At 59.1% G+C, this 26,101-nt stretch overlaps 2 protein-coding genes and 1 long non-coding RNA gene across 14 annotated transcripts; 2 read left to right on the top strand and 1 right to left on the bottom strand.

The window, feature by feature from the left end:
• Positions 1 to 10: 10 nt before the first annotated feature.
• CIAO3 (cytosolic iron-sulfur assembly component 3) lies at positions 11 to 7,185 on the bottom strand. 2 transcript variants are annotated; one of them, XM_025417122.3, is made up of 11 exons: positions 7,028 to 7,185; positions 6,495 to 6,590; positions 4,803 to 4,946; positions 4,393 to 4,525; positions 3,808 to 3,942; positions 3,429 to 3,547; positions 3,095 to 3,224; positions 2,312 to 2,384; positions 1,725 to 1,862; positions 1,133 to 1,290; positions 11 to 909 (listed from the first exon to the last, which is right to left on the bottom strand). In XM_025417122.3, exons 1-11 carry the CDS (start codon positions 7,091 to 7,093, stop codon positions 671 to 673), a joined length of 1,431 nt encoding a protein of 476 aa, XP_025272907.1. In that variant the 5' UTR covers positions 7,094 to 7,185; the 3' UTR covers positions 11 to 670. The 2 variants fall into 2 exon arrangements, with proteins under 2 accessions (XP_025272907.1, XP_025272908.1); XM_025417123.3 differs by having other exon boundaries at positions 6,504 to 6,590.
• On the top strand, positions 791 to 5,322 carry LOC112640612 (uncharacterized). 2 transcript variants are annotated; one of them, XR_007411325.1, is made up of 3 exons: positions 791 to 927; positions 1,662 to 1,801; positions 2,228 to 5,322. It is a non-coding gene; the product is annotated as an uncharacterized LOC112640612 (long non-coding RNA). The 2 variants fall into 2 exon arrangements; XR_004816417.2 differs by lacking the exon at positions 791 to 927 and having other exon boundaries at positions 1,667 to 1,801; positions 2,228 to 3,289; positions 3,386 to 5,322.
• Positions 7,186 to 14,420: 7,235 nt separating the features above from the next.
• On the top strand, positions 14,421 to 26,002 carry LOC112640605 (mesothelin-like). 10 transcript variants are annotated; one of them, XM_049111577.1, is made up of 13 exons: positions 14,421 to 14,671; positions 16,650 to 16,688; positions 18,943 to 19,066; positions 22,808 to 22,895; positions 23,340 to 23,383; positions 23,490 to 23,589; positions 23,775 to 24,025; positions 24,118 to 24,273; positions 24,375 to 24,517; positions 24,601 to 24,728; positions 25,054 to 25,148; positions 25,557 to 25,743; positions 25,817 to 26,002. In XM_049111577.1, exons 4-13 carry the CDS (start codon positions 22,811 to 22,813, stop codon positions 25,903 to 25,905), a joined length of 1,278 nt encoding a protein of 425 aa, XP_048967534.1. In that variant the 5' UTR covers positions 14,421 to 14,671; positions 16,650 to 16,688; positions 18,943 to 19,066; positions 22,808 to 22,810; the 3' UTR covers positions 25,906 to 26,002. The 10 variants fall into 10 exon arrangements, with proteins under 10 accessions (XP_048967534.1, XP_035573253.1, XP_035573251.1 ...); XM_035717360.2 differs by lacking the exons at positions 14,421 to 14,671; positions 16,650 to 16,688; positions 18,943 to 19,066 and adding an exon at positions 22,039 to 22,305; XM_035717358.1 differs by lacking the exons at positions 14,421 to 14,671; positions 16,650 to 16,688; positions 18,943 to 19,066 and adding an exon at positions 22,312 to 22,441 and having other exon boundaries at positions 23,862 to 24,025.
• Positions 26,003 to 26,101: the final 99 nt, after the last annotated feature.

The raw sequence follows: 26,101 nt of genomic DNA, 5'->3' as shown, positions 1-26,101 counted from the left end.
TGGACTTGGAACCGTTTTCAGAGATCCCTTTATTAGATTTGGAGCTCTGTGGTGACAGGCCTGGCGGGCTCAGCGCAATCTGTCCTCTCCCCCACCCAGTCGGGGGGGCCCAGCTGTGGGATGGGACTTCCTGCCTGATCAACAGAACCTGCTTCCCACCTGGAACTTGCCCAGAAACACAAGTTCTCAGGTCCCAGAAGCCACGGCGTCCAACACCCAGTTCCAGGTGGGACAGGTACTCCATCCCCAGCACAGGTGCTGTGGGCTGGGTGCTCCTCTCCTGCCAGCGTCCACTGCTGACCAGTGCAGGAGGGCTCCTCACCCTGGGCGAGGAGCTTGACTAGCCTGGCCGACCCTGCTTCAGGGGGGTGACTCCAGACATGGGGAGGGGTCCCAGCTCTGCCTTAAGCTGCTCACAAGACCGGCCCTCACGAGGACACTGCTCATAGACCTGGGCCCACGGGGAGGTTCTGGGACCTTAGGGAACCTCCGGCCTCCCGCCATGGGGAGTCTGGGTGAGTGCAGGCTTGAGGTCACCTTCACTGGCTATGGGTCCGAGTCCTGTTTCTGTGTGGGTTCCAACACATCCCTGCCGTTCGGTGTTTTGGGGGCGATCCCTGGGGTCCCAAGACTGGCTGTGGTAGGCCCAGCAGATCTGTGAGGAGGCCTCCTACCACCTGATGCTGAGGCTGGAGCTGGCCTTCTCCACCGCATGGTAGCTTGTGTGCAGCAGGCGGCCAGCCTGCTCTGAGCCTTCACCTTGCAGCCAGCTCCTATACAGTTCCTGGACGCCAGGCACGTTCTCCGGTACTTCCGTCCTAACCATGCCGTACAGCATCTCAACCTGCTGGAGAAGCTCCTTGCTGGGCATGTCGGGGGCCTTGAGCTGGCCTCCGCCGTTCAAGCAGCCTGGAGGAGACAAGACAGGTGAGAGCAGTTATAGGAGGACACCTGCATTCGGGGGCATGGCACGCCGCTTCCCAACGCCGGCTGTCCTGCGCCCCCCGACCACCCAGGTGGGGGAGAAGACCAGGCTTCCTCCACCCCTCCTGCCCTGGCGGGACGCTGCCCCGGCCCTGGTACTGGTAAGGGCCCCGCGCGGTCTTTGAGGAGCAGGCCACACCACAGCTACCTGCAGGGCAGGCCATGACCTCCACGTAATGGTACGGGCAGCGCCCTCGCTTGAGCTTCTGCACCAGGTTCTGGATGTTGCGGAAGCCGTAGGCTGCGGCAAAGTGCAGCAGGACACGGCCCTCCTTCTCCAGGGTCACCTCCTGGAAGTCCTTGTTCCTGAGGGAAGCACAGCTTGGGCTCCCTCCCATTCCCACCCCTGCAGGCACATTGGTCGAGCTACCCGGCTCTTCGGTGGATAGTGAGGAAGGAGAAGGTGGAAAGCTCACTTCTGCTAAATTTCCTCATCTTTAGGATGGGAGCCCCCTGCCTCCCGAGGATGGCCCCGGGGCGGGGCGTTGTGTCGGGACATCCCCTGTGCCAGGCGCACCACCTTGCCACCACAGCCCATAGACCACTGGGGGGGTGCAAAGGGACACTGACCTCTGTGATGGGGAGGCAGAGCTCTGGAGAGTTCTCGCCAGACAGGAGGGCTCAGCTCCTACCTGGTGCCCTGGGTCTTCATCAAACCCAACCTGCTGTCCTCCAAGCCCAGCTCAGCGAGGGAACCTGATGGGCTGCCCTGTCCCCAAGTGCCAGCCCTTCCCACTGACCTCAGGGGTCTGTAGGTGACCTCATCCACGTGGATTCCAAAGAGCTCCCGGGCTGCATGCTGGAACACGTGCTCCAGGTAACCCCCGGAGCCCCCACCCCGATGGCTGCTGGGTTCTTGGGCAGACATGCTGCTGCACCTGGGGAGCAAGGCACGGCCTCAGGTGGCAGCAGGGCTACTGTCCATGGAGGTTTCGGGTAACCTTTGTCTCTCACATTTGAGGGAAAAGAGTCCAGGACCTGGGGGTTTCTGGGTGTCAGGAGGTAGCTCAGGTGGGAGGATGACTGTCCTGCTGTCAAGTAACCTGTTTGAGGAGCTCAGACCTGTGTCAAGTTGGGGTCAGCTCGATGACCATCAGTTAGGTGGCCACTGGCCATCTCGTGAACTTGACCACCTCTGTGGACAAGTCACAGGGCAGACATGGAATCACCCAGAAGGAAGCCATGGCAGGGGAGAGGAAGGGGACGGGGCCTACCCCATGTTCTCACTTCTGCTGCTTTCCAGGACACCTGCAACCCCCCACCAACGTCACGAGCACCTTGACGCCAGACTACATGCTCCCCTCTGCCGCAGGAGATGCTGACTTACAGGCTGTCCAGGGGGGCTGGCTCCAGTTCTGAGAGTGACACCCCTTCTTCCTCCAGCAACTTGAACACTTCTCCTACAACAAGACCCCAGCACAGACGCTCTTCAGCTGAGATCTCCACCAAAAAAACACTGAGGAAACTCACATCGTCTGCAACCTGTGCTTTGGCTCTGGACACCCAAACGCCCACCTCCTGGCCTAAGGGTGGAGGACGAGCCTGGCCACAGAGGCGAGGAAGGACTCTACTTCTGAAGACTCTCAGAAGAGCCAGCCTGCTCCCCAGACCTGCAGCCCACCCTCACGGTAGCACGGTGGGGGGTGGGCAGGCCCATCCCCGAGGTGTGCCCGTGGCAGTGTGGTCACGGCTCCCCACAGGTGGACAGGGCCACATTCATGCAGGAAACCTTTCCCCACTGCTGTCCGGGCTCCTGAGCGTTTATTTCTCTGTATTTTAAGTACCTGGGAGACTCTCTGAGGCTGCTCAACTCAGAAATGGGGAGACCCACGTGAGTCAGAGCAGTTGACAAGAATCTTGGCACACCTCCCACGCAGACTGTTTTAGGGCAAACACTCAGGTAGTGCGGGGGGTGAGGGGAGCCCATTGATCACAGGTCGCCAAGATCATGGAACAGCTGTAAAGCTGTGAAGCTGTGAAGTAGGACCTGGCTCCGAGGAGAGGGCGGGGGGTGCCTCGTGCACAGGGGATGGCAGCTTCAGCTGGGGCCTGTGGGCAGAACCCAGGCAACGCCATCCATGCCCTGGACTCAGGGCAGCAGGACCCACACCTGTGGTGACGACACAATCCACGTCACGCGTCTGGTGCTCCTGGTTGAAAAAGTCTGGTCTGGAAGCTTCCAGCTTTTTGTCATAGCACGGCATTACCGTCACATGGTAGATCCTGTCGGGGGTCAAATGCTGCCGAGAAATGTGGAAATGTGGAATCGCTGCCTGACCCAGCAGTAAAAGGGGGCCCCCATCAGGTGAGGTGGGGGTGACACAGCCGGCCAGGGGCCAGGACGTGAGTGAGCTGCTTTGTAGGGGCCTGTGGACATTGTAGATCTTGGCTCATCTTTCAGGACAATGGCAGTGAATGGTTCACAGATGGAACATTCCTGTTACCTGCTGCTGGGCAAAGAAGTCCTTGACCAGGGAGCCCATGACCTGCTGTGGGGACCGGGCAGTGCTGAGGTAAGGGATGAGGAAGTTCCCGTGTGTCTTCTCAGCATAGCAGATCCAGCCTGCGGTCGACACAGGGAACAAAAGGGCCGTCTCACCAGCCAGTGAGTGACATGATGCTCTTGGGGTGGAGCTACTCGTACAAGGGGCTACGGTCCCAGACCGCCCCTGCTCTGCTGTCACTCACTGGCCGCTGGCATCTGTGAGATCACGGTCTGGGGAGCTAGGGACTCTCAAGGTGGCTCCCCCTGCCGAGGAGACCAGAAGCCTACGCTGCCGCATCGAGCATTCCTGTTACCCACGGCCTGCAGCGTGGACACACCTGGGCAGGCGGACGTGAGCACAGGCAAGGCCTGCGTGGAGTTGGTCTGTTCTCGGAACCGCTGCACAAACTCGCGCTGGCTCTCCAGGAGACTGAAGTTCCTCGAAAAGGCGGTATCAAACACATAGTGCACCCCTGCAAGGCAAGCACCACCTCACCCCCATGAAGGACGGTGGGATGGCCCCAGCTGCGCCCACGGTGACAGCCCAGGACCAAGCCACACCCTTTGCAGTGCCCAGCCCACGACTGCCCAGCCCATGACCTCCCAGCCCAGCTCCTGACGCACAGAAGTCACCCAAAGTGGATCTGAGCTACAACCTGACGGGGACCTGGGAAACGGGCCTCGATGATGATCATGTAAAACCAATGAGAGGAGTGGGTGAGTTCCAGGTTGGGAGAGCACAGAGAGGACTCAGGGGGCTCCCCGCTAAGGCACAGCTCCCGTTTGTCAAACCGAAACTTCGGGCTGAAGTCAACTCCGAACAGTCTGGAGTGTCTGGATTCAGGGACTCGGAGGCCTGAGGAGCCCCCTCACGGGACCCCCCCACGCTGAGCTACAGCACTCACACGACGTTTGGTGCCTACCGATCTTCTTGAAGAATGCGGTCAGCTTCCTGGCAGTGTCCGTAGGGCTCAGCTGAAATCTTGCAGCCAGCGAAGCTCTGGATTGGGGCGAGACAGAAACCACAACCAGCCTCTGCTGCCCCGGGGCTGCCGTCTGCAAAGCAAGGGGCACGTGCTCACTTGGTGTGTTTCACACGGAGTCCCCATGATCTGGTGCTGGAGACAGCGTGCCCTACCTCCGTCAGGACGTGTCATGTTTAGGCACGTGGAGGGCCCAACACTTTAGTGTAGCACTGAAGTACTGAGATACCGTTGATGACACTTTAAAAATGTGGGAGTCACCTGGAGATTAGCTGCCCTTGAAGGCAACAGCTAAGGATACAGGGGTTGATGTCAAGTTAAAGAAGTCTCCGAGACTGCCCACCACTTACCTTGTTGGCATCTAGGACCTTCCGCAGCTCCTCGTGGCTTTGCTGAGTGATGAGCACGGTCTCCGCCGAGGTGACACAGCCACTGCACGCCAGGCAGTCATCCAGCGAGATCTTTGCCTTCTCCAGCCTCTGGGTCCCTCCATCCTGCAGCCACAAGGACATGAGCTCTCACAATGACAGAACCTACAGGAAACCTTTATTCTCTGGCTCACAACTCCGACAACCAACATGGAAGTTGGCTGGCTTTGAAAGCTACGGGATTTTTATTTTTATTTTTATTTTTTTTTTAAAGATTTTATTTATTTATTCATGATAGTCACAGAGAGAGAGAGAGAGAGAGAGAGAGAGAGGCAGAGACACAGGCAGAGGGAGAAGCAGGCTCCATGCACCGGGAGCCCGACGTGGGATTCGATCCCGGGTCTCCAGGATCACACCCCGGGCCAAAGGCAGGCGCCAAACTGCTGCGCCACCCAGGGATCCCGCTACGGGATTTTTAAAGATTAAATATCTGTTACAGAAATATGTACGTTCTATACATATTCTAGACTTAATTAGCTCCATCAAATTCTATCTTTGGTACAGGATCAGCTGGCACATCAGAATCGTATTAATGAGGCCTGTAGCCTGTCGGGGTGGAACGTGGGTGTTAAACCTGCAAAGAAGCAGGTGACTTGTCTGCACTCACGCACAGAGGTTCCTAGTCTGCACTCGTGCAGCTGTGAAGACGGGAAAACGTCAAAGGCCGGAGGCCAACAGCAGGATGAGAAAGGCAAGGCTGAGATGAAGGCAGAGAGGGCAGAGAGAGGTGGCGCTCTGCTCAGTGAAGAGCAGTAGCCCCAGAGGGGACAGACACACGGGCGGCAACAGCCAGATGGCAAACAGATGCAGAACCTGGTGTGGGCGTTGGCGTCCTGGCTGACCCCCTGCCACTTCCCCAGGTGCCAGCGACCCAGCTGAGCCCCTGTACTTCCCTATACGCTCAGAAGAGTGTGAGCCAGGGCCAGGCGAGCTGCAGGGGCCCAGAATGGGACCCAGGGGCTGAGGAGACGGGGTCTCCCTTCCAGCCCAGCTCATCAGGGCTACGCTTCACACCAAAACCCCAATTTGAGCTCAGGACTGAAAGTACCCTAACTTTCGAGTTAGATGAGCCTAAAGACTCAGGCTTTGATCTCGTGCCAAGAGAATAAGCTTCCCAACTTCTTTCCAAATCAACCACTGCTGCTTGGGACAGCACGGCCGCACCTCTCCTGGACCCCTTCATAGGTGGACCCCACCCCACACCAAGGTGGCATTCCCCTGGGCTGTGCTGGCTTGGGCAGGAGCTGCGGTGTGCTGCAGGGTCACTCTCCTGGCCTGAGCAGGGGGCCTGCTCACTCCCTGTGAATGCCTGATCCCCGTCCCCCCAGCCCTGCCATGTGCCACTGGAGGCTCCTCCCCTGCCTGGAGGAGTTCCCGTGCCAGGTGCGCCCATGCCTGTGGTCCCCAGGATGGCACGGCCATTCTTGGGAGTCCTCATAGCCGACTAGGCCAGGATCTAGTTACGCTGTAACCACCTAAGGAGCAGCGTCACTACGAGCAACATCCTCCTGGCCTTCAGGGAATCCGACCACTGCGGAAGGCCCCACGATCCTCGTGCTCATCACTGGAAAGAGCAGCAAAATCGCGCTTTTCGTCAGCTGGGCTGGAACTTACCGGACTGACCTGGAAGTAACTCCCGTCGTCCTCGATGTGGATCTTGGCCACCCCGCTTCCGGGCCGCCTGTCCACCTTCACGGGCTTGATGCAGTCCTGCTCCGGGAGGAGACAGCAGTCGGGGCGCTGGGGGCACCGGGGCGCTCACCGCGGCTCAGTCGCACGGGGACGGGGACAGCGAGGACAGCAGCCACCCGCGCGCCCCGGGCTCTGACCTCACCTGGACCTCATCGTTCTCAGGACGCCCAGGGGCTGCGTGCGCATCTCTGGCTGGAGGTCGGCGCCTGCCCGCGCCGGGACCTGAGCCCCCCTTGCCTCCCCCCTCCTCCCGACCCCCCTCCCCTTGTCCCCACCCCCCTCCCCTCCCGCCTCCCCCCTCCTCGACCCCTCCGCCCTCCCCCCGCCCTCACAGCCCCCCCACGTCCCCCGCGCGGGCAGCGTCACGAGCCCGACCCCCCGGCGGCCTCGGCCCCCCTCTCCCCCAGGAGCGCCGGGTACGCGGCGGGGCTCTCTGGGTCCCCCTCCCGGCGCACCTGAGACGGCCCGATGAAGTCATCCAGGTCCGTCAGCTGCAGCGCCCCGCTGAAGGGCGACGCCATGGCGCCAAGCCTGCCGCCGGGCGCGGGGCGCGGAGGTCGTCAAAGGCCGCGAAACGGCCGGCTTGTTCCGCCACGCTGCCGGAAAGCGCCCCGCGCAGCGCATGCGCGTCTGGCCCCTCGGCCGGGCTCCTGGAGCAGGGCGCGCGCCCCCTGCCGGCGGGTGCAGCCCCGCGGACGAGCCGGCCGCCTTCCCCGCGCCGCGCGGACCCGTGACGCGTCCTGCCCCGGGGCTCACCTGCCGGCCAGGTGTGCGGCCCCGCAGGCCTTGCCTGATCAGCAGCGGCCCTGGGGTGGGGGCTTCCCGGCCCCAGCCATCCCAGTCCTCACAATGCTTGACCGAGGTCTCAGACAGGATGCCCGAGGTCTGAACGAGCACAAGCGGTTCTTAGAAGTAGGCGAGCACGAAACAACCCGCTTCACTGAAATGCCCCCAGCAGTTTACAAAATAAAAGTGAGAAGAGTAGCAGGTGCCATGGAGATGGGGGCAGGATGAGGACCGTTCGGATGGGAATGACAGCGATGATTTCCCCGGGAGGGGCTTTGGCGGAGGCTGGCAGGGCCGTGCGGGGCCGCGTCCCTGCAGGGCGGGCTTCACTCTCCTTCCCCTGGAACCCAAGTCTGTAGAAGCAAACCAGGTGGATGACAGGTGGGAACAGCCCAAGTGTCGTCAGCAGCTGGGTGGGTAGGCCAGTTGTGGTCCAGGCATACAACGATCATCGCGCAGCTGCAGAGCAGGCCGAGGCACTGACACCTGCTGCCATGGGGCTGACCCCTGAGGACCTGATGCTCAGTGAGAGAAGCCACATGTTGTAGGGTTCCGTTCCTAGGTCGTGCGCAGAACCTGGAACTCCACGGAGATGCTAAGTAGCTTCAAGGTTGCCAGGGGCCGTGCAGGAAGCTTCACTGTGCCACGATGGAAAGTGTTGGAAATAGCAGGAGTGGTTGCGCCACACTGAAGGCAACGAATGCCTGCGAGTCGTGCGCTTACACAGGTCCTATGGCGCATTCTTTTGTGTATATAATAATGTAACGTATAAATTGTGTATCAAAAACTACTGAATTGCACCTTTTAGTGGGTGGATGGTATGGTACATGAGTCTGAATCTCCATAAATCCGCTGCCCCAAGGTGACCCCAAGAGTGGGGACAGTGCGTGCGCCCAGGTCCACCCAGTTTCGAAGCCTCAGGGCCTCCGTCCCCGGAGACAGTGTCTGGGTCAGGAACTCTGACTGGAGGTCCTGGCATCACACACGCACACACGAGGGCCCTGGAGACAACCCCGTACCTGCCTCCTCTACGCACCTGCTCTCACACCTGCAGGTTGTTTCATCATCATCATTAGTGAGTATTTACCGTACGTTTCCCGTGTGCAATGCCAGGGTTTACACGCGGGGGGAAACGGGGCCCGTGGCCAGCCTGGGCCACCGCCAGGATGCCGCGATGGGGCGTGGGCGCCCTGCTCCTTGCACTGGGACAGACGTGGACCTGGGTGTCCGCTCCGGGTGTGCCCACAGGACCCCCTTTGCCCAAGGCTGGCCACCGGAGCTCCGGGTGGGCGCGGGCACGGTTCCACCGAGGTGCACGCAGCTGCCCCCGCATGCAGGCGGCCGTCAGTGTTGCCGTGGGAGGGGCCGGCCCTGTGTCAGTGTCCAGTGCTGCTACAACGGGGGACAGCAGCTGGGGTTTACGACCATAGAGGTTTATCCTCTCAGAGCTGCTGAGGCCACAAGGCCGAGGCCACGGTGTCGGCAGGCCCTTCCGGGGCCCCTTCCTGCCTGGTGCGGCTGCTGGTGGTCCCGGGCAGCCCTCTGCTGCTCCGTCGCAGGGCTCCCGCGTGTCTCCTCCTCTTTCCTGTCACTGGATTCAGGGCCCAGACTCCTACCAGCATGATCTCGTCCTGACGTCCTTGATGACATCTGCAAGGACCCTATTTCCACATGAGGTTTCATTTACAGGGTTGGGGGACACATTATTTGGAGGGCACCATTCAACCCACCACAGCCCTCATGTCCAAGATGTTTTTTTTAAGATTTTTTTATTCATGGGAGACACAGAGGGGGAGGCAGGCTCCCTGCAGGGAGCCTGCTGGGGGACTCGATCGCAGGACCCCGGGATCACGCCATGAGCCGAAGGCAGACGCTCAGCTGCTGAGCCATCCCGGCGTCCCCCTCATGTCCAAGTTTTTGTGGGACCCTCAGGGTCAGCTGCGTATGGGATACGTCTCCCCAGGTCTGTGGACTGTGTGGACTGCGCTGGCCCAGGTGCGGGGCTGGGAAGGACCACACGGGCTAGCCTGTCTGACAGCCAGGCTTGGGCCAGCAGGTGTCTTGCAGGCAGGCAGCAAGGATCCAGGGTCGGGAAAAGTAAAAGGCGTTTTGTCCTTCCAAAAAAATGCTCAGGGGCTCGTGTTCTGGTTCCGGTGGAAGAGCCTGCAATTCTTGATCTTGGAGTCATGAGTTCGAGCCCGTGCTGGGTGTGGAAATTGCTTAAATCAATAAAAAATTAAAAAAAAAATCTTAAACATGTGATTTCAAAACATTTACTACATCGTCCAGTGTTGCTGTGTTGTATATCAAGGCATCTGCAAAACGTTGGGAAGTAGAAGTGGGGCTTGCTCCCCCTGCCCCGCCGGGTGTAGGAGGAAGGATGTGTGCAGGAGCAGCCCGGGGGCCCACTATCAGACCAGGGATGGGCACGGGAGGGGCTTCCGGCTGCAGCAGGACCCCTGCCTGGGAGGAAGGTCACTAGTTGGCCGTTCAGGGTGAGTTGTGAAGGGCAAGGCCGGCCTCACGCCCCAACAAGAATGTCCAGCCTCCTGAATGTGCTCCCGTGCTTTTCGTAAAGTGTGGGTGGCCAGCTGGGGGTGTCCCTGCCAGGTGAGGGTCTGCACGCTCGGGAGTTTCTGGGTAAATCAGCCTAGGTCCCTGTGGGTCATGGGGGTCCTCCCCTGTCTGGGGGAGTGTGGGCACAGCCGCTCACCCCTTCCACCCTGTGAGGCTGCGGCTCTGGAGGGACGGTGGGGAGGGGCCCACGCGCGGTGCCCCCCGTGCCCCTTGTTCTCAGCATCCAGGGAGAACAAGCAGGTTCTGGTGTGGGATCCGGGTGCCCCGTCTGAGCCCCCCGGCCAGTGCAGGTGCAGCCTGACTCCCCGGAAAGCCGAGCGCTCCCTGGGCTGAGCCGGGCCACCCTGTATTTGCTGCAGGAAACCACCAAGGGCAATGAGCGCATCATTAGCGCCTCCCGCCGCGGCCCCACGGCTTGTCAACAGGTGTGAGCCGGTGGCAGCCTCGGGAGGCTACGGGCAGCAATTAGCCGCTAATGAGAGGCCTGCAACCTGCTCCTGGGGGACCGGGGCGGGGGGGGGGTTCCGGGGAGGGCGCGCAGCAGGCAGGGCAGGCCAGGATCCCCTGGGGGCTCGCGGGGCCCTGATGCTGCCCCCCACCCCTGCCCTGCGAGGACGCCGAAAGGGCCGCTCCCCCAGACCTCCCTGGGGTTGAGGGTTACCACGTGTCCACGTGCGTGTCTGGCCCACTGACGCCCAGCAGCATGTGATCCTCTGCCCATGTCCCAAATCCTTTCTGGGGACACGGTGTCATCCCTGCCCTGCTGCCATGTCTGAGCTGCCTCCTGCCTCCCGGGCTCCGTGGACCCCCGAGGCCCTGGGTGTGGCCCCTCTGATGCTGCCACCTGTCAGCCAGCGCCCGCAGCCCTGGAAGGACCCTGCAAGGTGCTCCACGGAGCTGGGGCGGGGATCGCCCAGGGCAGCACCCAAGACAAGACCCGGAACCCAGCCTGGCCTGCTGCCTGTGGGAGGGTCACCCTGAGCACTGGGCCCCAGAGCTGAGCCTGGAGAGGTTCCAGCTGGTGAGGTCATGGGCCCTCTTCAGAAGACACCTCCCACCGGGCCCCCTTCCCTCCTGCCCCCACAGTCTCCTTGGAGGACAGCCTCCAATTCCTCTCCCTTGGGCTGTAGAGTCAGGAGTAGGTGAGGGGACAGGGTGCCCCACGCTCTGTAGGACATGAGGTCTTCCTCATGCTGGGGGCCTGGGAGGAAGGAGCCAGCTGCCTTGGTAGAGACGTGGGGCAGGGAGCCACTCTGCAAAACAGAAGACCCCACGGGGGTTCACTCCACCCGCGTCTGGGATGACATGCCTCCCTGGCTCTGACCCGGGAGAGCTGCAGTCCGCAATTCCCGGAGGTCCAGGCTGGTCTCTCCATCTCTGCGTCGGTTCCCCTTCTGACCTGGGGCCACCTCCACCCTGGGCAGCCCTGACTGCCCACGCGCCCTGGGACCTTTGGGACCCCAATCTGGGCCACTGCTCCCAGAGGCCATCCTGACTGCAGGGGTGCTGGGAGGCGGGCGTGTGCTAAGAGCCAGGGAACAGTGAGGAAGCAGTGTCACCCTCTGATGGCCACGTGGGCCAGCCCTACCAAAGGTTTGTCACCCAGCCCTGGAAGCTATCCTGAAGTGCAGTGAGATCCTTGTAGGTATGGCAGGTTCTTGAGAAGTGACCAGCCATGAAGGGTTGTGGTGCCAAGCAGGGCACAGGTCAAGTCTGAGGGTGGGAGGGAGGGGCAAGTCACCCCAGGGGCCCTGGCTGCGCAGGCTTCAGACCATGCGCAGAACACCTGCCACATGGGGGCCACCGGCCAGTCCTGAGCTCACCAAGGGGGCTCCACGGGAGAGCTGGTCCAGGATCCAGTCCACGTCCTACTCCTGGGTGGTGGTGCCTGAGGCCATGAAGAAGGCGGCTAGCTGGGCGCTCTAACCAGAGCCTATCTAGGACCCGGACCCGGGCCTGGGCACTGCCCGTCAGCCTGGCCCTCAGTGAGCCACCTGTCCCACCCCAAAGCACCCTGCCTGGCTGTGCTGCACTGTCCTCGAGCTCATGCCACTGTCTCAAGCCCCCACACAGCAGGTGCGGAGTTGGAAAGACATTTCCCAGGTGCGCATCCAGCCACAGCTGGAGTTTGTCCTGGGGCACGTGGGACATGTAGGAGCAGAGGGTGCCTGGGGTGATTCAGATCCGTGTGGAGGAGGCCAGCAGGCCCAGCCACGGCTCTTGGCTGCTGCCCCAGGACCCCAACCTATGCTGGGGGGGGGAGTCAGTGAGGGCGGCCCCACATGTTCGATCTCCCTCCTGCATGCCTTGCACATCGTGTGGGGTCTGCAGATGCTGCGGTGGCTGTAGGGTGCTGCCTCCAGGAGCAGCTGGGAGGCACTGCTGCAGCCCTTCGCTCCGGGTCGGCCACGCGGGTGGGGTCACCGGCCAGGCTCCCCTCCCCAGTCCAGCCATAGGGCTGCCCACTCCCACCTCTTCCTGTAGTGGCTGGAAGGCGTTGCAGGAGACACCCGCTGGGATCTGGGCTAGGATGGCACCTGCCACGGCTGGCAGGTGGGCCTGGATGAGAATGTGACGTCCTGGCTGCGCTGTCCCTGGAGGCCAGGTCCCAGGTGGCACAGGAGGTGGCTGGGGCAACACTCGGCAGCCAGGCTTGAGGAGCAGGGGTCACTGATCAGCAGTGCCATCTCCCCTTCAGCCCCCGACTCAGGACAGCAGCTCACAGACACCAAGGCATCTGGGAAACAAGCCAGGGTGCATCTGTGCCGTGTCGGGGGTGTGCTGGGTCCCCCATCTAGCTGTGCATGAGCTGCCTCTGCTCCTCTGAGAGGGCATGAAGGCAGCATCCTGGATAGTCCTGCTGGGGGAGCAATGATGATCAAGGGGAGGGTCTGGTGCCCAGCAGGCCACCCCAGCAGCAGCGGGCTGATGGGGGGACACACAGGCTCCACTGGGTCTCAGAGCCCAGGGCTTGGGGTGGCAGTGGCAGGTGTACACTCAGGTCAAACTTGATCCTGACCCCGGGACCTGACTATCCCCCCACCTTGGGGCTTGACCCACCATGCCCCACCCCCCACCCCCACCCCCACCCCGGCACCTGGTCCACCACACCCCCTGACCTGGCCCACGCCACTGGCCCCCCCAGAACTGGCCTGTGTTTCTCACCCCTGAATGAAGCAGCCCCATCCCTGGCCCTGTTGGGCTGTGTGTTTGGGGGGTGCACTTGGGCTCCAGCTGGGGGCAGTTAGTGAGGTGGGGCCGGAGTCACAGAGGCCAGGAGGGGGGTTAGTGGCCTAGCATTCAGTGATGGCGCGAGGGGGGGGGTGCTGTGGCCAGGCAAGGAAGGCCACCTCCCCAGAGTCTCCAGAAATCAGCCTGGTAAGGCACACGCTTAACTGCCTGAGGCTGAGCCACCCAGGGGCCCCTCCCCCTTTCTTCCTCACGCATGCGCCTCGTTCCCCAGTGCCGTGCACCTGTGAAGTCTGCACCTGCCCCAGTCTTTCTGCCTGACTTAGGCGCTGCGGCTCTTAGTGTCTAGGCGCTTGCCTCCTCTTCTCAGGTCATGGGTTTATTTATTCTCTTTCTTTATTATTTATTTAAGTAATCTCTATGCCCAACACGGGGCTCAGACTCGGGATCCCAAAATCAAGAGTCCCATGTTCTTCTGACTGAGCCAGCCAGACACCCCTTCTCTTTCTCTCTCTCTTTCTTCCTTTCTTGAAATTTTTTTCAAAGATTTTATTTATTCTTGAGACACACAGAGGCAGAGACACAGGCAGAGGGAGAAGCAGGCTCCCTGCAGGGAGCCTGACGTGGGCTTCGATCCCAGGACCCCGGGATCACACCCTGAGCCGAGGGCAGACCTCAGCCCCTGAGCCTCCCTGGGGGCCCCGACTCTGCCCTCTTTAAACAGTAATTCCCCTTTCCACCTGCAGCCCCCGGTAGCTTCCATTATGCTTCCTGCCTGTGGGTTTCCCTAACCTGGACACTGCATGGATATGAATACGTACACAAGCTGGGTGGGGAGACAGAGGAGAGAGACACGCAGACTCCCCACTCAGGGCAGGGCCCGACGTGGGGCTTGATCCCATGACCCACGGATCATGACCTGAGCCCAAATCAGGTGTTAGATGTTGAAGAGACCAAGTCACCCGGTGTCACTGGACGTGGAAAACATGGAAAATGCATCCTCCCACGTCTGGCTGCTTCTGCTGAGCATCATGTTCCCGAGGCTCGCCCACGTCGTGGCCTGTAGCCCCATTCCCTTCATGCCTGACTCCCATTCTGTGGCACGGACACACCCCATTTTTTTGTTGGTCTAGTCCTCTGTCAGCAGGCCCTTGAGTTGTGTCCACTGTTTGGCTCCTGCGGCTAATGTGCTGTGGGGAGCACAAGGATCTGCTCGAGGTCCCATTTTTTTTTAAGATTTTATTTATTTATTCATGAGAGACACACACAGAGAGAGGCAGAGACACAGGCAGAGGGAGAAGCAGGCTCCATGCAGGGAGCCCGATGTGGGACTCGATCCCGGGACTCCAGGATCACGCCTCAAGTCAAAAGGCAGACGCTCAACTGCTGAGCCACCCAGGGATCCCCTTGAGGTCCATTTTTAAATCTTATGGGTGTATCTTAAGTTGCTGGGTCACGTAGTAAAACTGTGTTTAAGTTTTTCAGGAGCTGCCAGGCTGGTTTCCACAGTGGCTGCTCCATTGAATGTTCTCACCGGCGATGCACAGGTAACCATTTCTCCATATCCTTGTCAACAGTGGTTATGCTGTTTATTTTTTTTTTTTTCAAGAGAGAGAGGAGAGAGGGAGGAGGAGGAAGAGGAAAAATGACTAAGTTGCATAGTCAGGTGTATGTTTAAATTCTTAAGAAAATGCCAAACAAGAGTGACCGTATTAACAGGTACCAGTGATGTACGAGAGTTCCAGTTGTCTCTGCCAACACTTGACGTTGTCAGTCCCTTTGTTTTATCTTTCTTTAAAATCTTAAAGGAATTACTTATGGTTTGTTAAATAAATAATTAAATTATTATTTATAATAAAACATATAAAATAAATAATTAAGTTTTTAAAGAATTACTTATTTTTTATTTCAGAGCGAAAGAGAGCATGAGCAGGGGGAGGGGCAGGCTCTGAGCTGAGCAGGGAGCCCAATGTGGGGCTCAATCCCAGGACCCTGGGATCACGCCCTGAGCCAAAGGCAGATGCTTAACTGACAGAGCCACTTGGGGGGGCTCCACAATATAGTGAGTCAGCAATTCTATCCATCACTCTGAGCTCATTACAAGTGCACTCCTTAATCCCCATCACCTACCTAACCCTTCCTCCCACCCTCCTCCCCGCTGGTGACCATCTGCTTCTGCTCAAGAGTCTGTTTCTTGGCTTGTCTCTCTTTTTTCCCTTTGTTCATTTGCTTTGTTTCTTAAATTCTGCGTAGGAGTGAAGTCATATAGTATTTGTCTTTCTCTGACTTATTTCACTTGACATTATACTCTCTAGCTCCACCCGTTTGTAGCAAACAGCAAGATCTCATTCTTTTTTTTTTTTTTTTTTTTTTTTTAGGATTTATTTATTGATGATAGAGAGAGAGAGGCAGAGACACAGGAGGAGGGAGAAGCAGGCTCCATGCCAGGAGCCCGACAAGGGACTCGATCCTGGGACTCCAGGATCGCGTCCTGGGCCAAAGGCGGGCACTAAACTGCTGAGCCACCCAGGGATCCCCTGATCTCATTCTTTATTATGGCTCAGTAATATTCCCTTGTATATGGACATAGCCCACCTGTTCCTTACCCATTCATCTGCTGATGGACACTTGGGCTGCTTCTCTAGTTTCACTATTGTAAATAATGCTGCAGTAAACATCGGGGTGCATGTATCCCTTTGAATTAGTGTTCTTGTATTCTTTGGGTGAATACTCAGCAGTGCAATTTGCTGAATCATAAGGCAGTTATTTTTTTTAACTTTTTGAGGAGCCTCCATACTGTCCCCCAGAGTGGCCGCACCAGTTTGCATCCCCACCAACAGTGCACGAGGGTTCCTTTTCCTCCTCCTCCTCGTCAAACCTGTTGTTTCTTGTATTGTTGATTTTAGCCGTTCTGACAGGTGTGAGGTGATATCTCATTGTAGTTTTGATTTGTATTTCCCTGATGATGAGGGATGATGAGCATCTTTTCTGGTGTCTGTTAGCCATTTGTATGTCTTTGGAATATTGTCTGTTGGAGTCTCCATCCCACTTTTTATTTAAACATTTTTTAAAATGGAAATTAGTTTGCTGTTTTGTTTTTTCAAGATTTGTTATTTATTTGACACACACACACAGAGAAAATACAAGCAGAGGGGAGCATAAGGAAAAGGAGAGGGAGAAGCTGGCTCCCCCCTGAGCAGAAATCCCGACATGGGGTTTGATAGTTTGATACCAGGACCCCAGGATCATGACCTGGGCTGAAGGCAGGTGCTTAACCAACTGAGCCGCCTAGGTGCCGCCTGCCTACTTTTTAATTGGATTATTCATTTTGGGGGTACTGAGTTTGGTAAGTTATTTATCTATTTTGGATAGTAACCCTTTATCAAATATGTAATTTGCGAATATCTTCTCTCATCCCCATGGGCTGTATTTTAGTTTTGTTGATTGTTTCCTTCACTGTGCAGAAGCTTTTTATTCTGATGTAGTCCCAATAGTTTAGTTTTGCTTTTGTTTTCTTTCCATTAGGAGACATATCTAGAAACATGCTGCTACAGCTGATGCCAGGTAAGTTGCTGCCTCTAGGATTTTTATGGTTTCAGGTCTCACATTTAGGTCTTTCATCCACTTTGAGTTTATTTTTGCATATGGTGTAAGAAAGTGCTCCAGTTTCATTCTTCTGCATGTGGCTGCCCAGTTTTCCCGACACCATTGGCGGGAGAGCACGTCCTCTTCCCATTGCATATTCTTGCCTTGGGCCTATGTCTTAAACCCAGCTTTCCTGAGCTGTACTGCCCACAGCACACAGCGTACCTGTCTGAGGCGTACGGTTCCGTATCTGCTGGTATACTCACTGTGAAGCTCCTCCTATCACCTTGATGCTCACACACCCAATTGCTCTAGGATTTTACTTTTCCTTCAGACTTGATGTCTCCTAATGATTTCAACCCAAACATTACAAGGGAGAGAAGCACTTATATTTAAGACCTATAAGGTGTCACCATCATTTCAGCAACAATTGTTACGTGACCTGCAAGTGACGTGATTTATACCCTCCTGTGCTGTCAGAGCCGAAGCAAGACGTGGGCTCCCCGTGCACATCTGCAACGGGTGTATGCTTTGAGCTCAGACCACAGCTCCTCAATGCACTCACAAAAGAAATTTCCATACCTCAGAATCCATTGAACTATGAAGTTGAGGAGCTCCCACCTGACTCTCAATTGGAAGTAATGAATCCTGTTATTTTTTTTAAAGATTTTATTTATTTATTCATGAGAGACATACACACACACAGAGAGAGAGAGAGAGAGAGAGGCAGAGACACAGGCAGAGGGAAAAGCAGGCTCCATGCAGGGAGCCTGACGTGGGCTTCGATCCTGGGTATCGAGTATCATACCCTGAGCTGCAGGCGGCACTAAACGGCTGCATCACCCGGGCTGCCCATGAATCTTGTTATTAAGCCCATCCTGTGGACTTTAAAATTCCAGAATGTGTGCTTTTCATTTCTAAAACTTCTAATTTGGTCATGTATTTCCTACATCTCCATTCATGAGAGCCTACTTTCCATTACCCAGTTGAGTACAGCTATACTCATCATTTTAAAACCCTTGTCTGGGGGGGATCCCTGGGTGGCTCAGTGGTTTAGCGCCTGCCTTCAGCCCAGGGCATGATCCTGGGGACCCGGGATTGAGTCCCGCGTCATGCTCCCTGCATGGAGCCTGCTTCTCCCTCTGCCTGTATCTCTCTCTCTCTCTCTCTCTGTCTCTCTCTCTCTCTCTCTCTCTGTGTCTCTCATGAATAAATCTTAAAAAAAAAACCCTTGTGGAGCACCAGGTAGCTTCAGTCGGTGGTGGTAGGCTGTTGTGACTCTTGATCTTGGGTTGTGAGTTCAAGGCCCACACTGGGTGTGGACAGTACTTAAAATCTTAGGAAAAAACCTTGTCTGATAATTCTAATAACTGACTCATCTTGACATTGGCTTCAGGGGATTCTTCTCCTGTGAGGTTGGGTCACCATTTCCTGGCTCTCTCTCTGACAAGTAGTTTGGATTTTTTTCTTAAGTGAAGTATAGATGACACCATCTTGGATTTTATCGTGAACGCATGACCATCAGGTTGTAGGGACTCTACATTCTGTTATATTCCTATGAAGACTGTGAGTGCTTTCATTTTGGTGCCAGTGAACCTGGTCAGGCTGGAGCTGGGGCCCTGCAAAGCCTGAGGTGGGCAGACGCCAGTCTCAGCCCATACTTCCTCTTCAGCCGAGCTGTTTCCAGGATGCCCCACACATGCACGATTCAGGAGTCTGAAGAGCCTTGGGTAGAGTTTAGACAGAATTTGCGGTCCCCTCCTCTGGTCTCTCCCTTCCAGAATTGTCTATTCATTCTCTGGTGTCTGCTTATCCTGGGCTCCTTCGTCCTTCAGCCAGAGAGGAGCTGGGATCTCTGCTGGAGCCTCAGCACACGCACCGCCGCAGCCTCGCCAGCCTCGTGTCTTCAGGGGAAAGCTGCACCACACACACAGGGAAATCTCCCTGCTGCCCTCCTCCCTGAGGGTCAATTCCCCATGAAAATCTGCCCATTTTCGTTCGTTCTTCAGAACCTGCAGGGGATTTTTTCATTTTGTTTTGGTTGCTATCTGTAGGTTGGCTTTTCTTTTCTTTTCTTTTCTTTTCTTTTCTTTTCTTTTCTTTTCTTTTCTTTCTCTTCTTTTCTTTTTTTTAAAGCACTTACTCCTCTACTGACTTCTGGAAGTTGATTTCTTGTACTGGGGAGCCTTGCTGAATTGTTTTATTTTTTAAATATTATTTATTTGTTTGACAGAGAGAGAGAGAGAGCACAAGTAGAGGGATCAGCAGAGGGAGAGGGAGAAGCAGACGCCCTGCGGAACAGGGAGCCCGACGTGAGGCTCAATCCTAGGACCTCAGGATCATGACCTGAGCCAAAGGTAGGTGCTTAACCGATTGAGCCCCCGGGGGTCTCCTGAGTTCTGTTTTAATCGGCATTGGGTTTGGCTGCATATACTGGAAAGCCCAGCTCGTAGAAGAGGATTGGACACAGGCAGCCGTGTACCCACAAATCAGCAAATGGGCCTTGGCAGGGATGTGACGACAACACAGACTCTCCACAGGGAATTCGGGTTCACGAAATTATTGGAGGGGCTGGTTGGTGGGAACGCGGGGGCCACCGGGGATGCTGGCTTCTGGCTGGACCATGAGTGCTGCGGGCCGAGGCCGGTGTTGGTGTGCGGGCGCTGGTAGCCGGCCAGGCCAGAGGCGCGCGTCGTCTGACCTCCGGGCCCCTGGCCACAGCCCAGGCAGAGTGGCCTCCGCCTCCTGTCAGTGGCCGGCCAGGTCCCCGCGGGCCCCACATCGGCAGGCAGTGCCCGAGCTCGCGGAGCTGGCTCTCGCCTGCATTTGCCTCCTGCCAAGCGCGGGCTTGCGGCAAACCCTGCCCTGGGCTGCGAGGCTGGGACCGCGGTGCCCTGAGCCTGGCCCACGCTCCAGGAGCCCCGGCTGAGCGCCCCCCGCCCGCTGACCCCTGACCCCAGGCTGCTGGGCGGCCTGCAGAGAGAGTGCCCCGCCTCGCTGGGACACTTCACCCCACTCTGCGGGACTGGCTGCGCCCCCCACCGAGCCATGGCCTGGGAAACGGGGAGGGAGACCCTGTGGAGCCAGGCCCCAGCTCGGATGCACCTGCTCCTGTGCCCCGGGGAAGGCCAGGCTGCAGCAGCCCTCCGCCAGGGCCCTCCTCCTGGTGGCTCCGAGCACAGCCGCCGCCCGCACATTCTTGCAGCCTGCCGAGGCCCGTATGTGTCCCTTGGCCCACCTGAGGGCTGCTGGCCTCGGGGCCACCTCCCCACTAAGCTGAGGAAACCAAGCACATGGGCTCAGGTTTGGTGGATCAACAGGCACCAGGCCAGGGCCACCAGGGGAGATTCCCAGGCATCTCCTGGGACCCAGTCCAGTGTCCAGGTCACAAGGGACTGACCACGGTCTCCTCTGCATGGGGTTTTTTTTTTTAAGAATTTTATTTGTTGGGATCCCTGGGTGGCGCAGCGGTTTGGCACCTGCCTTTGGCCCAGGGCACGATCCTGGAGACCCGGGGTCGAATCCCACGTCAGGCTCGCTGCATGGAGCCTGCTTCTCCCTCTGCCTGTGTCTCTGCCTCTCTCTCTCTCTCTCTCTGGGTGACTTAAATAAATAAATAAATAAATAAATAAATAAATAAATAAAGAATTTTGTTTATTCATGAGAGACACAGAGAGAGAGAGGCAGAGACACAGGCAGAGGGAGAAGCAGACTCCATGCAGGGAGCCCGATGCGGGACTTGATCGCGGTCTCCAGGATCACACCCTGGGTTGAAGGCAGCGCCAAACTGCTGAGCCACCTGGGTTGCCACCTCTGCGTGGGTTGGGGACAAGGGCCCGGCTGGAGTCTGCATCACCTGTGTGGGCATGCCTGGGGGGGTGAGGGTGGGGTCACGTCCATCTTCACTCCTAGCACTCCTAGCCAGGGTCTCAGTGGGAGCAGGGATTAGCCAAGGCTGGTAGTGGGAGCCACCTGGGAGGGACCCTGGCCACCCCAGAAACCCCCACCCCTACCCCCTGAGATTCCCCCTACCCAGGTCCTCACTGCACCTGGGGAGTGTGGAGACAGCCCCGCACTGTCACCCCGGCTCTGCTCAGACAGCAGTGCACTCGAGGTCAGCTCTGGGCCGGCTGCAGAGCACGTCTGTGCTTGAGGCTAAGTGACCGTGTAGCCAAGACCCCAAGCCTGGAATCGGCTCCCCTGCCCACTCTCTCGGAGAGGCCTGAGCTTGTGAATGTGGTCTGACTTCATTTTCCATCACTTGAGGACCAGACCTTGGGAGGTTGGGCTGGGGTGGGAGAATTGCAGGGGGGAGGGACGGATGGGGCAGCACGTGGTCACCGCTGGCCAGATGTGATGAGCTCAGGACCCTCAGGCTGTGGAAAGGACCTGCCATTGCTTTGTTGTAGACGCAGCCACCTCTGCCTCCTACTGCATGCCGAGACCCCAGGTGGTAGCAGGACAGGGACCGAAGGGCAGGGCAAGGCCGGCGTCTCTGTGGCCAGGCCGCACCCCCAGGGCCCTGGACAGGGCCTGAATCTTCCCTGCCCAGCGTGTGCCGGTATCTGAGCAGTGACCAGCACGCAGCAGGAGCTCAGCCCGTGTGCAGGCGGTCCCTGAATAGCAGGTGACCAGGAGGATGCCGGTCGGTCGTGGACGACTTGGGGAGCGGGTGGGGTCCCGGACACCGCCCCTACTCTGCCCCTGCTGGGACCCACTAAACCGGCACTTAAGAAACGAAGCCGAAAAGGAAGTATGACCGCAGCTTGACCCAGGAGACAGCGCGGGTTTGGACTGTTTGCATTTCCTTTTTTTTTTTTTTTTTTTTTTTTTTGACTGTTTGCATTTCATACGCAAACATGCGCGCTCCAGGCTGGCAGGAACGGGCTTGAAAGTGCAGGGCAAGTGCAGGTCACTGTGGGGGCTGTGCCCTGATGGCTGACCTGCCTCTGTGGCCCCAACCCGGCCTTCCTGGGGGGTGGGGGTGCGAAGGGTGCAGATCCCGGGGCCGTGGTGGCCTGCAGAGGCTCCCAGGACGCCCCCACCTGAGGTGAACGGTGGTGGGGGCACCACCCTCATCCATCCAAGGGCTGGGGGCCTTGCTCCGCTGCCCATTTCCTGATCTGGGGGTCGGGTTTTCTCCCACCTGTTCTGGAGCCTGCAGGGGGAGGGCCGCTCCCTGGGCACTCCCTGGGGCTAGGCTCTTGGCCAGGCTGAAAAGGGCTGTTGAAGCATGAACGCGCCCCCCCTCCATTTCTGAGCCTGGGTGAGGCTGACGCAGCCTTGGGCGGAGGCTTAGGGGGTGCGTGGGCTCTGCCCAGCCCAGGGCAGCCTCCCTTTTTGGGCCTCCCTGGGAGGGGTGAGTGGAGAGGTGGCTTGGTCTCCCGCAGGCCCCGATCAGTGTTCCCCGCGAGCGGCTCCCCACCCACTTCTTCACCCGACAGGGGCCGCAAGGCCTCCCCAGCTCCACTCCAGAAAGGCACGGTGGGAGGGTCTTCCCGGAACCCTGCCCACCCGCTGCCGCACTCAAGGGCCTGGCAGGTAGGAAAGGGTGTTGCACCTGCTGAGGCCTCTGTTCCGGGAGGCCGGGAGCCAGGTGGGTCCCGCCGGCCTAGTCCACCTGGGCCATGGGTGGGGCAGGACGGGAAGGAGAGATCGGCCACACCCTAGGCAGTGGAGCAGGCGGGTCACCCGGCCCTGTCCCCAGCCCTGGTGTAAATGGGGGAACTGAGGTCAGCGTGAGCCAGAGGTGGCCCTGCCTTCTCGGCCTAAATTCTCTCACCTCACCCTGCCCTGCCCTGCCCTGCGGCCAGAGGGGAGGGATACGAGCCACCAGTTGGCCTCTCACAGCTGGGGGCCCGGCTGACTCAGACCTGGAGGGGGAAGGCCGGCCAGGCAGACTTGTTGGCCCTGGCCCTGGGAGCAGGGCTGGAGGCCGCACAGACGCCACCCGCAGGGGCCTGAGGAGGTTTGATCTGGGGCTCTGACACCCCTCCAGACCCATAAGGCCCTGCACTGGCCCAGGGCAAGGGGGGTGGGGGGCCAGGGTGGGGGTCCTGCCCCAGTGGTGGCAGTATCAGAGTGGCTCTTTCCCGCAGACAATGGCCCTGCAGACTGCTCAGCCTCCCCTGGGGTCCCGTTGGACCTCCACACGTGGCAGCCTCCTGCTCCTGCTCCTCAGCCTTGGTGAGTGACGGGGTGGGCTGTCGCAAAGTGCTGGGGTTCAGAGAGCATCAGAGGGCAGCTGAGGTTCTTCAGAAAGACTGCCTGCCTCATACCCCCGCCCCTGGCAGGTGCCCTGAGTCCCGGTAGGCTGTCAGCCGTGTCTCTGCCCCCAGAGCTGCCTGTGTCCTGTGCCCCTGCTGGGCCGCCATACCCTGTGGTACTGGAAGCTGAGCCAGGGCAGTGACGGGGGCTCAGGCCCAAGGGACAGTGTCCATGGAATGAGCTTCCATTGCCCTGAGCAGCGAGGTCTTAGGAGGCGGCTTGGGCTCCCTGGGGTAGGTTGTAAGGTGTTGAGGTGGGGTGGGGGGGCAGCTTTGCCTCCTTCCTACCCAGAGTGGAGGCCTGTGGCAGGTACACCCAGGAGTCCTTGGCCATCCCCTCAAGCCTGTGCACCTTCCCCTGCAGGGTGGGTGTTACCTTCCAGGGCCCAGGCTGCAGACTCAAGACTGGTAAGGTCCCTCTGGGGACAGAGGAAGGTGTCTGACCCTGGGTGAGGGGTCATGCATGCATGGCTCATGCATGCATGGCTCAGCCACAGCGCCACTCTGCCCTCAGGGTGTCATGACCCCATGGCTGCAAGGCACCTCCCGGGACCTGACCTGGCAGTGGCCTGAGCTCACTGTCATCCTCTCGAGGGACCGGCGGGACACACAGAGTAAGCAGGACACCCTGCCCCCTGGGCTGTCAGGACACCTGGGCGTGGGGATTGTGGCATGGGGTCCCACCTGCTCGTACATCTCTGGCCCTTCCTGGCTGCATGACAACCTCGGAGAGTACACAGAATCACCCCGTTTTGCTGATGTGTGAACTGAGGGCTGGAGGGAGTCATGCATTATCCAGGGTCTCGGCAAGGTTTGGGAGGAGGAGACAAGAGAAGGCCAGTCCACAACCCCCCGCCTGCTCCTGCAGAGAAGGTCTGCCCCCCAGGGCAGAAGGCCCACGTGGTGGATGAAAACCTTGTCTTCTATGAGGAGTGGGAGCTGGAGGCTTGTGTGGACGGGGCCCTGCTGGAGGCTCAGATGGACCGGGTGAACATGGTGCCCTTCACCTACCAGCAGCTTGATGTTTTTAAGCGAAAACTGGACCAGGTAGTTGGTGATGGGCTCATGTCTTCCCGCTGGGCCACAGTTTCGCCAGGTGCCCAAGGAGTGGCTGCGGCCCTCACAGTCACCTCCCGGGGCAGCTCTACCCACAGGGGTACCCTGAGTCCCTGATCCAGCACCTGGGGTACTTTTTCTTCGAGATCACCCCTGAGGACATCCACAAGTGGAACGTGACATCCCTGGAAACAGTGAAATCTCTTCTTAAAGTCAGCAAAGGGCACAAAGTGGATGCTCAGGTGACAACCTACCTGGAGGGAGCAGGTGGTGTGGGGTTGTACAGACCCCAGGGGATGCATTTCTCCCTGACCCAGGACGCCTCCGTGGCCTCCTTCCACAGGTGGCTGCCCTGATTGCCTGCTACGTGGCAGGAGGGGGCCAACTGGACAAGGCCACCCTGGACGTACTGGCCACCTTCAGTCCCACGTACCTGTGTGTCCTCAGTCCTGAGCAGCTGGGCTCTGTGCAGCACAGTGTTATTTGGTGAGTCCCAGGGGCCTGCCGGGCATGGTGGGTGTGCTGTGGCCCACCCAAGCTCACTGCCCGGCCCCATGCTGGCCCTCCAGGGTGGCCAGGGCCCAGGACCTGGATGCATGCCGCCCACCACAGATGGATGTCCTCTACCCCAAGGCCCGCACTGCCTTCCAGAACCTGAGCGGGTCTGAATACTTTGAGAGGATCAAGCCCTACCTGGGTGAGCCAGGGAGAACACCTGGGGGCAGGATGGCCGGGCCTGGCTCTTACCCCACCCGGCAGCTGCTGTCGCCATGACAGGGGCTCCACACGGCCTCTGCCCTTACAAGTGTGTGTAGGTTGACACCCGATGAGTTCTGAGTCCCACTCAGGTGCTTCCTCGGCCACCCACACCTCTCCACCCACCCAGAGGGTCAGGCGGTCACCCGGGTTCCCGGGCCCAGGAATTCCGAAGAAGTGGGCTTCTTGCAGCAGCCTGTGCTCAGAGGGTTAGACTGGGGCCTGTTGTGAGGTGTCACGCTTGGTGCCCCTCTCCCCGCGGGCAGGTGGGGCCCGCACCGAGGACCTGCGGGCTCTCAGTCAGCAGAACGTAAGCATGGACACAGCCACGTTCAAGACCCTGCAGAGGGAGGCGGTGCTGGTACGGCTGCGGGGCGGGGCCACACGGAGAGGGGCGGGGCCACAGAGAACAGGACGGGACCACACCGAGAGGGGCGGGGCCACACAGAGGGGGGCGGGGCCAGAGGCGGGGGCCGCAGGACAGCCCAACCGTAAGGGGCGGGGCCGCAAGACAGTGCGGCCGTAAGGGGCGGGGCCACATGTAATGGGGCGGGGCCATAGGGGTGGGGCCACGCAGAGGGGCGGGGCCGCAGGACGGTGGGGTCGTAAAGGGGCGGGGCCACACGGGGCTGCCCCGGCCAGGGTCTGCTACAAAGTCTGGGGGGCTCAGGCAGGGTGCTTGGGCCCGGGAAGCCCCGGGAGGTGTGGACACGGCAGACCTTCTGGGGGAGGATGGGCGGCCCTGACGGCCACGTGGGGACTCCGGCAGCCGCTGACTGTTGCCGAGGTGCAAAACCTTTTGGGTGCAAACCTGGCGGGCCTGAAGGCGGAGCAGGGGAACAGCCCCGTGCGGGACTGGATCTTACGGCAGCGGCAGGATGACCTGGACCGTCTGGGCCTGGGGCTCCGCGGTGGCATCCCCAACGGCTATCTGGTCATGGACCTCAGCTTCCGAGGTGGGCTGGGTGGCTGGCTGGGTGGAGCTGGGGCAGAGCCAGGCATGGCGCCTGAGTCACTGTCTCTGCACAGAGGCCCTCTCAGGGGGCGCCCGCCTCCTCCGACCGGGACCAGTGTTCACCGCCATCCTGGCTCTGCTCCTGGGTTTGATCCCGAAGTGAGCCCACTGCTCTGGACGCTGGACCTCTCCTGCTGCGAGGCTCCCTGGCCACCCCAAGGGGACTGGAGTTCAATAAAAGGCCACCATCCTTCCCCGCAGAGATGCCCTGTGGTGTTCTGAGGGCGGGTGGGAAGGCCCGACTGTGTCACCTGGTGGATGTGCTTCCTGAGCGGTGGCCCCTCCTATCCTCACGTGGA

The sequence above is a fragment of the Canis lupus genome, chromosome 6, assembly GCF_003254725.2.
Source record: "Canis lupus dingo isolate Sandy chromosome 6, ASM325472v2, whole genome shotgun sequence".
Taxonomy (NCBI): domain Eukaryota; kingdom Metazoa; phylum Chordata; class Mammalia; order Carnivora; family Canidae; genus Canis; species Canis lupus.
This window is presented reverse-complemented; position numbering and strand designations above follow the sequence as displayed.

Bases quoted from the DNA above. Each gene is read 5' to 3' on its own strand.
- CIAO3 (XM_025417122.3), bottom strand. From the start codon at position 7,093: ATGGCGTCGCCCTTCAGCGGGGCGCTGCAGCTGACGGACCTGGATGAC. The intron at 4,947-6,494 runs GTAAGTTCCAGC...TTGTGGCTGCAG, and splicing joins GTTACTTCCAGGTCAGTCCG to GATGGAGGGACCCAGAGGCT. The intron at 4,526-4,802 runs GTAAGTGGTGGG...CTTGCTTTGCAG, and splicing joins AGGTCCTAGATGCCAACAAG to ACGGCAGCCCCGGGGCAGCA.
- LOC112640605 (XM_035717355.1), top strand. From the start codon at position 22,337: ATGGGTGGGGCAGGACGGGAAGGAGAGATCGGCCACACCCTAGGCAGT. The intron at 24,518-24,600 runs GTGAGTCCCAGG...CTGGCCCTCCAG, and splicing joins GTGCAGCACAGTGTTATTTG to GGTGGCCAGGGCCCAGGACC. The intron at 24,729-25,053 runs GTGAGCCAGGGA...CCCCGCGGGCAG, and splicing joins GAGGATCAAGCCCTACCTGG to GTGGGGCCCGCACCGAGGAC.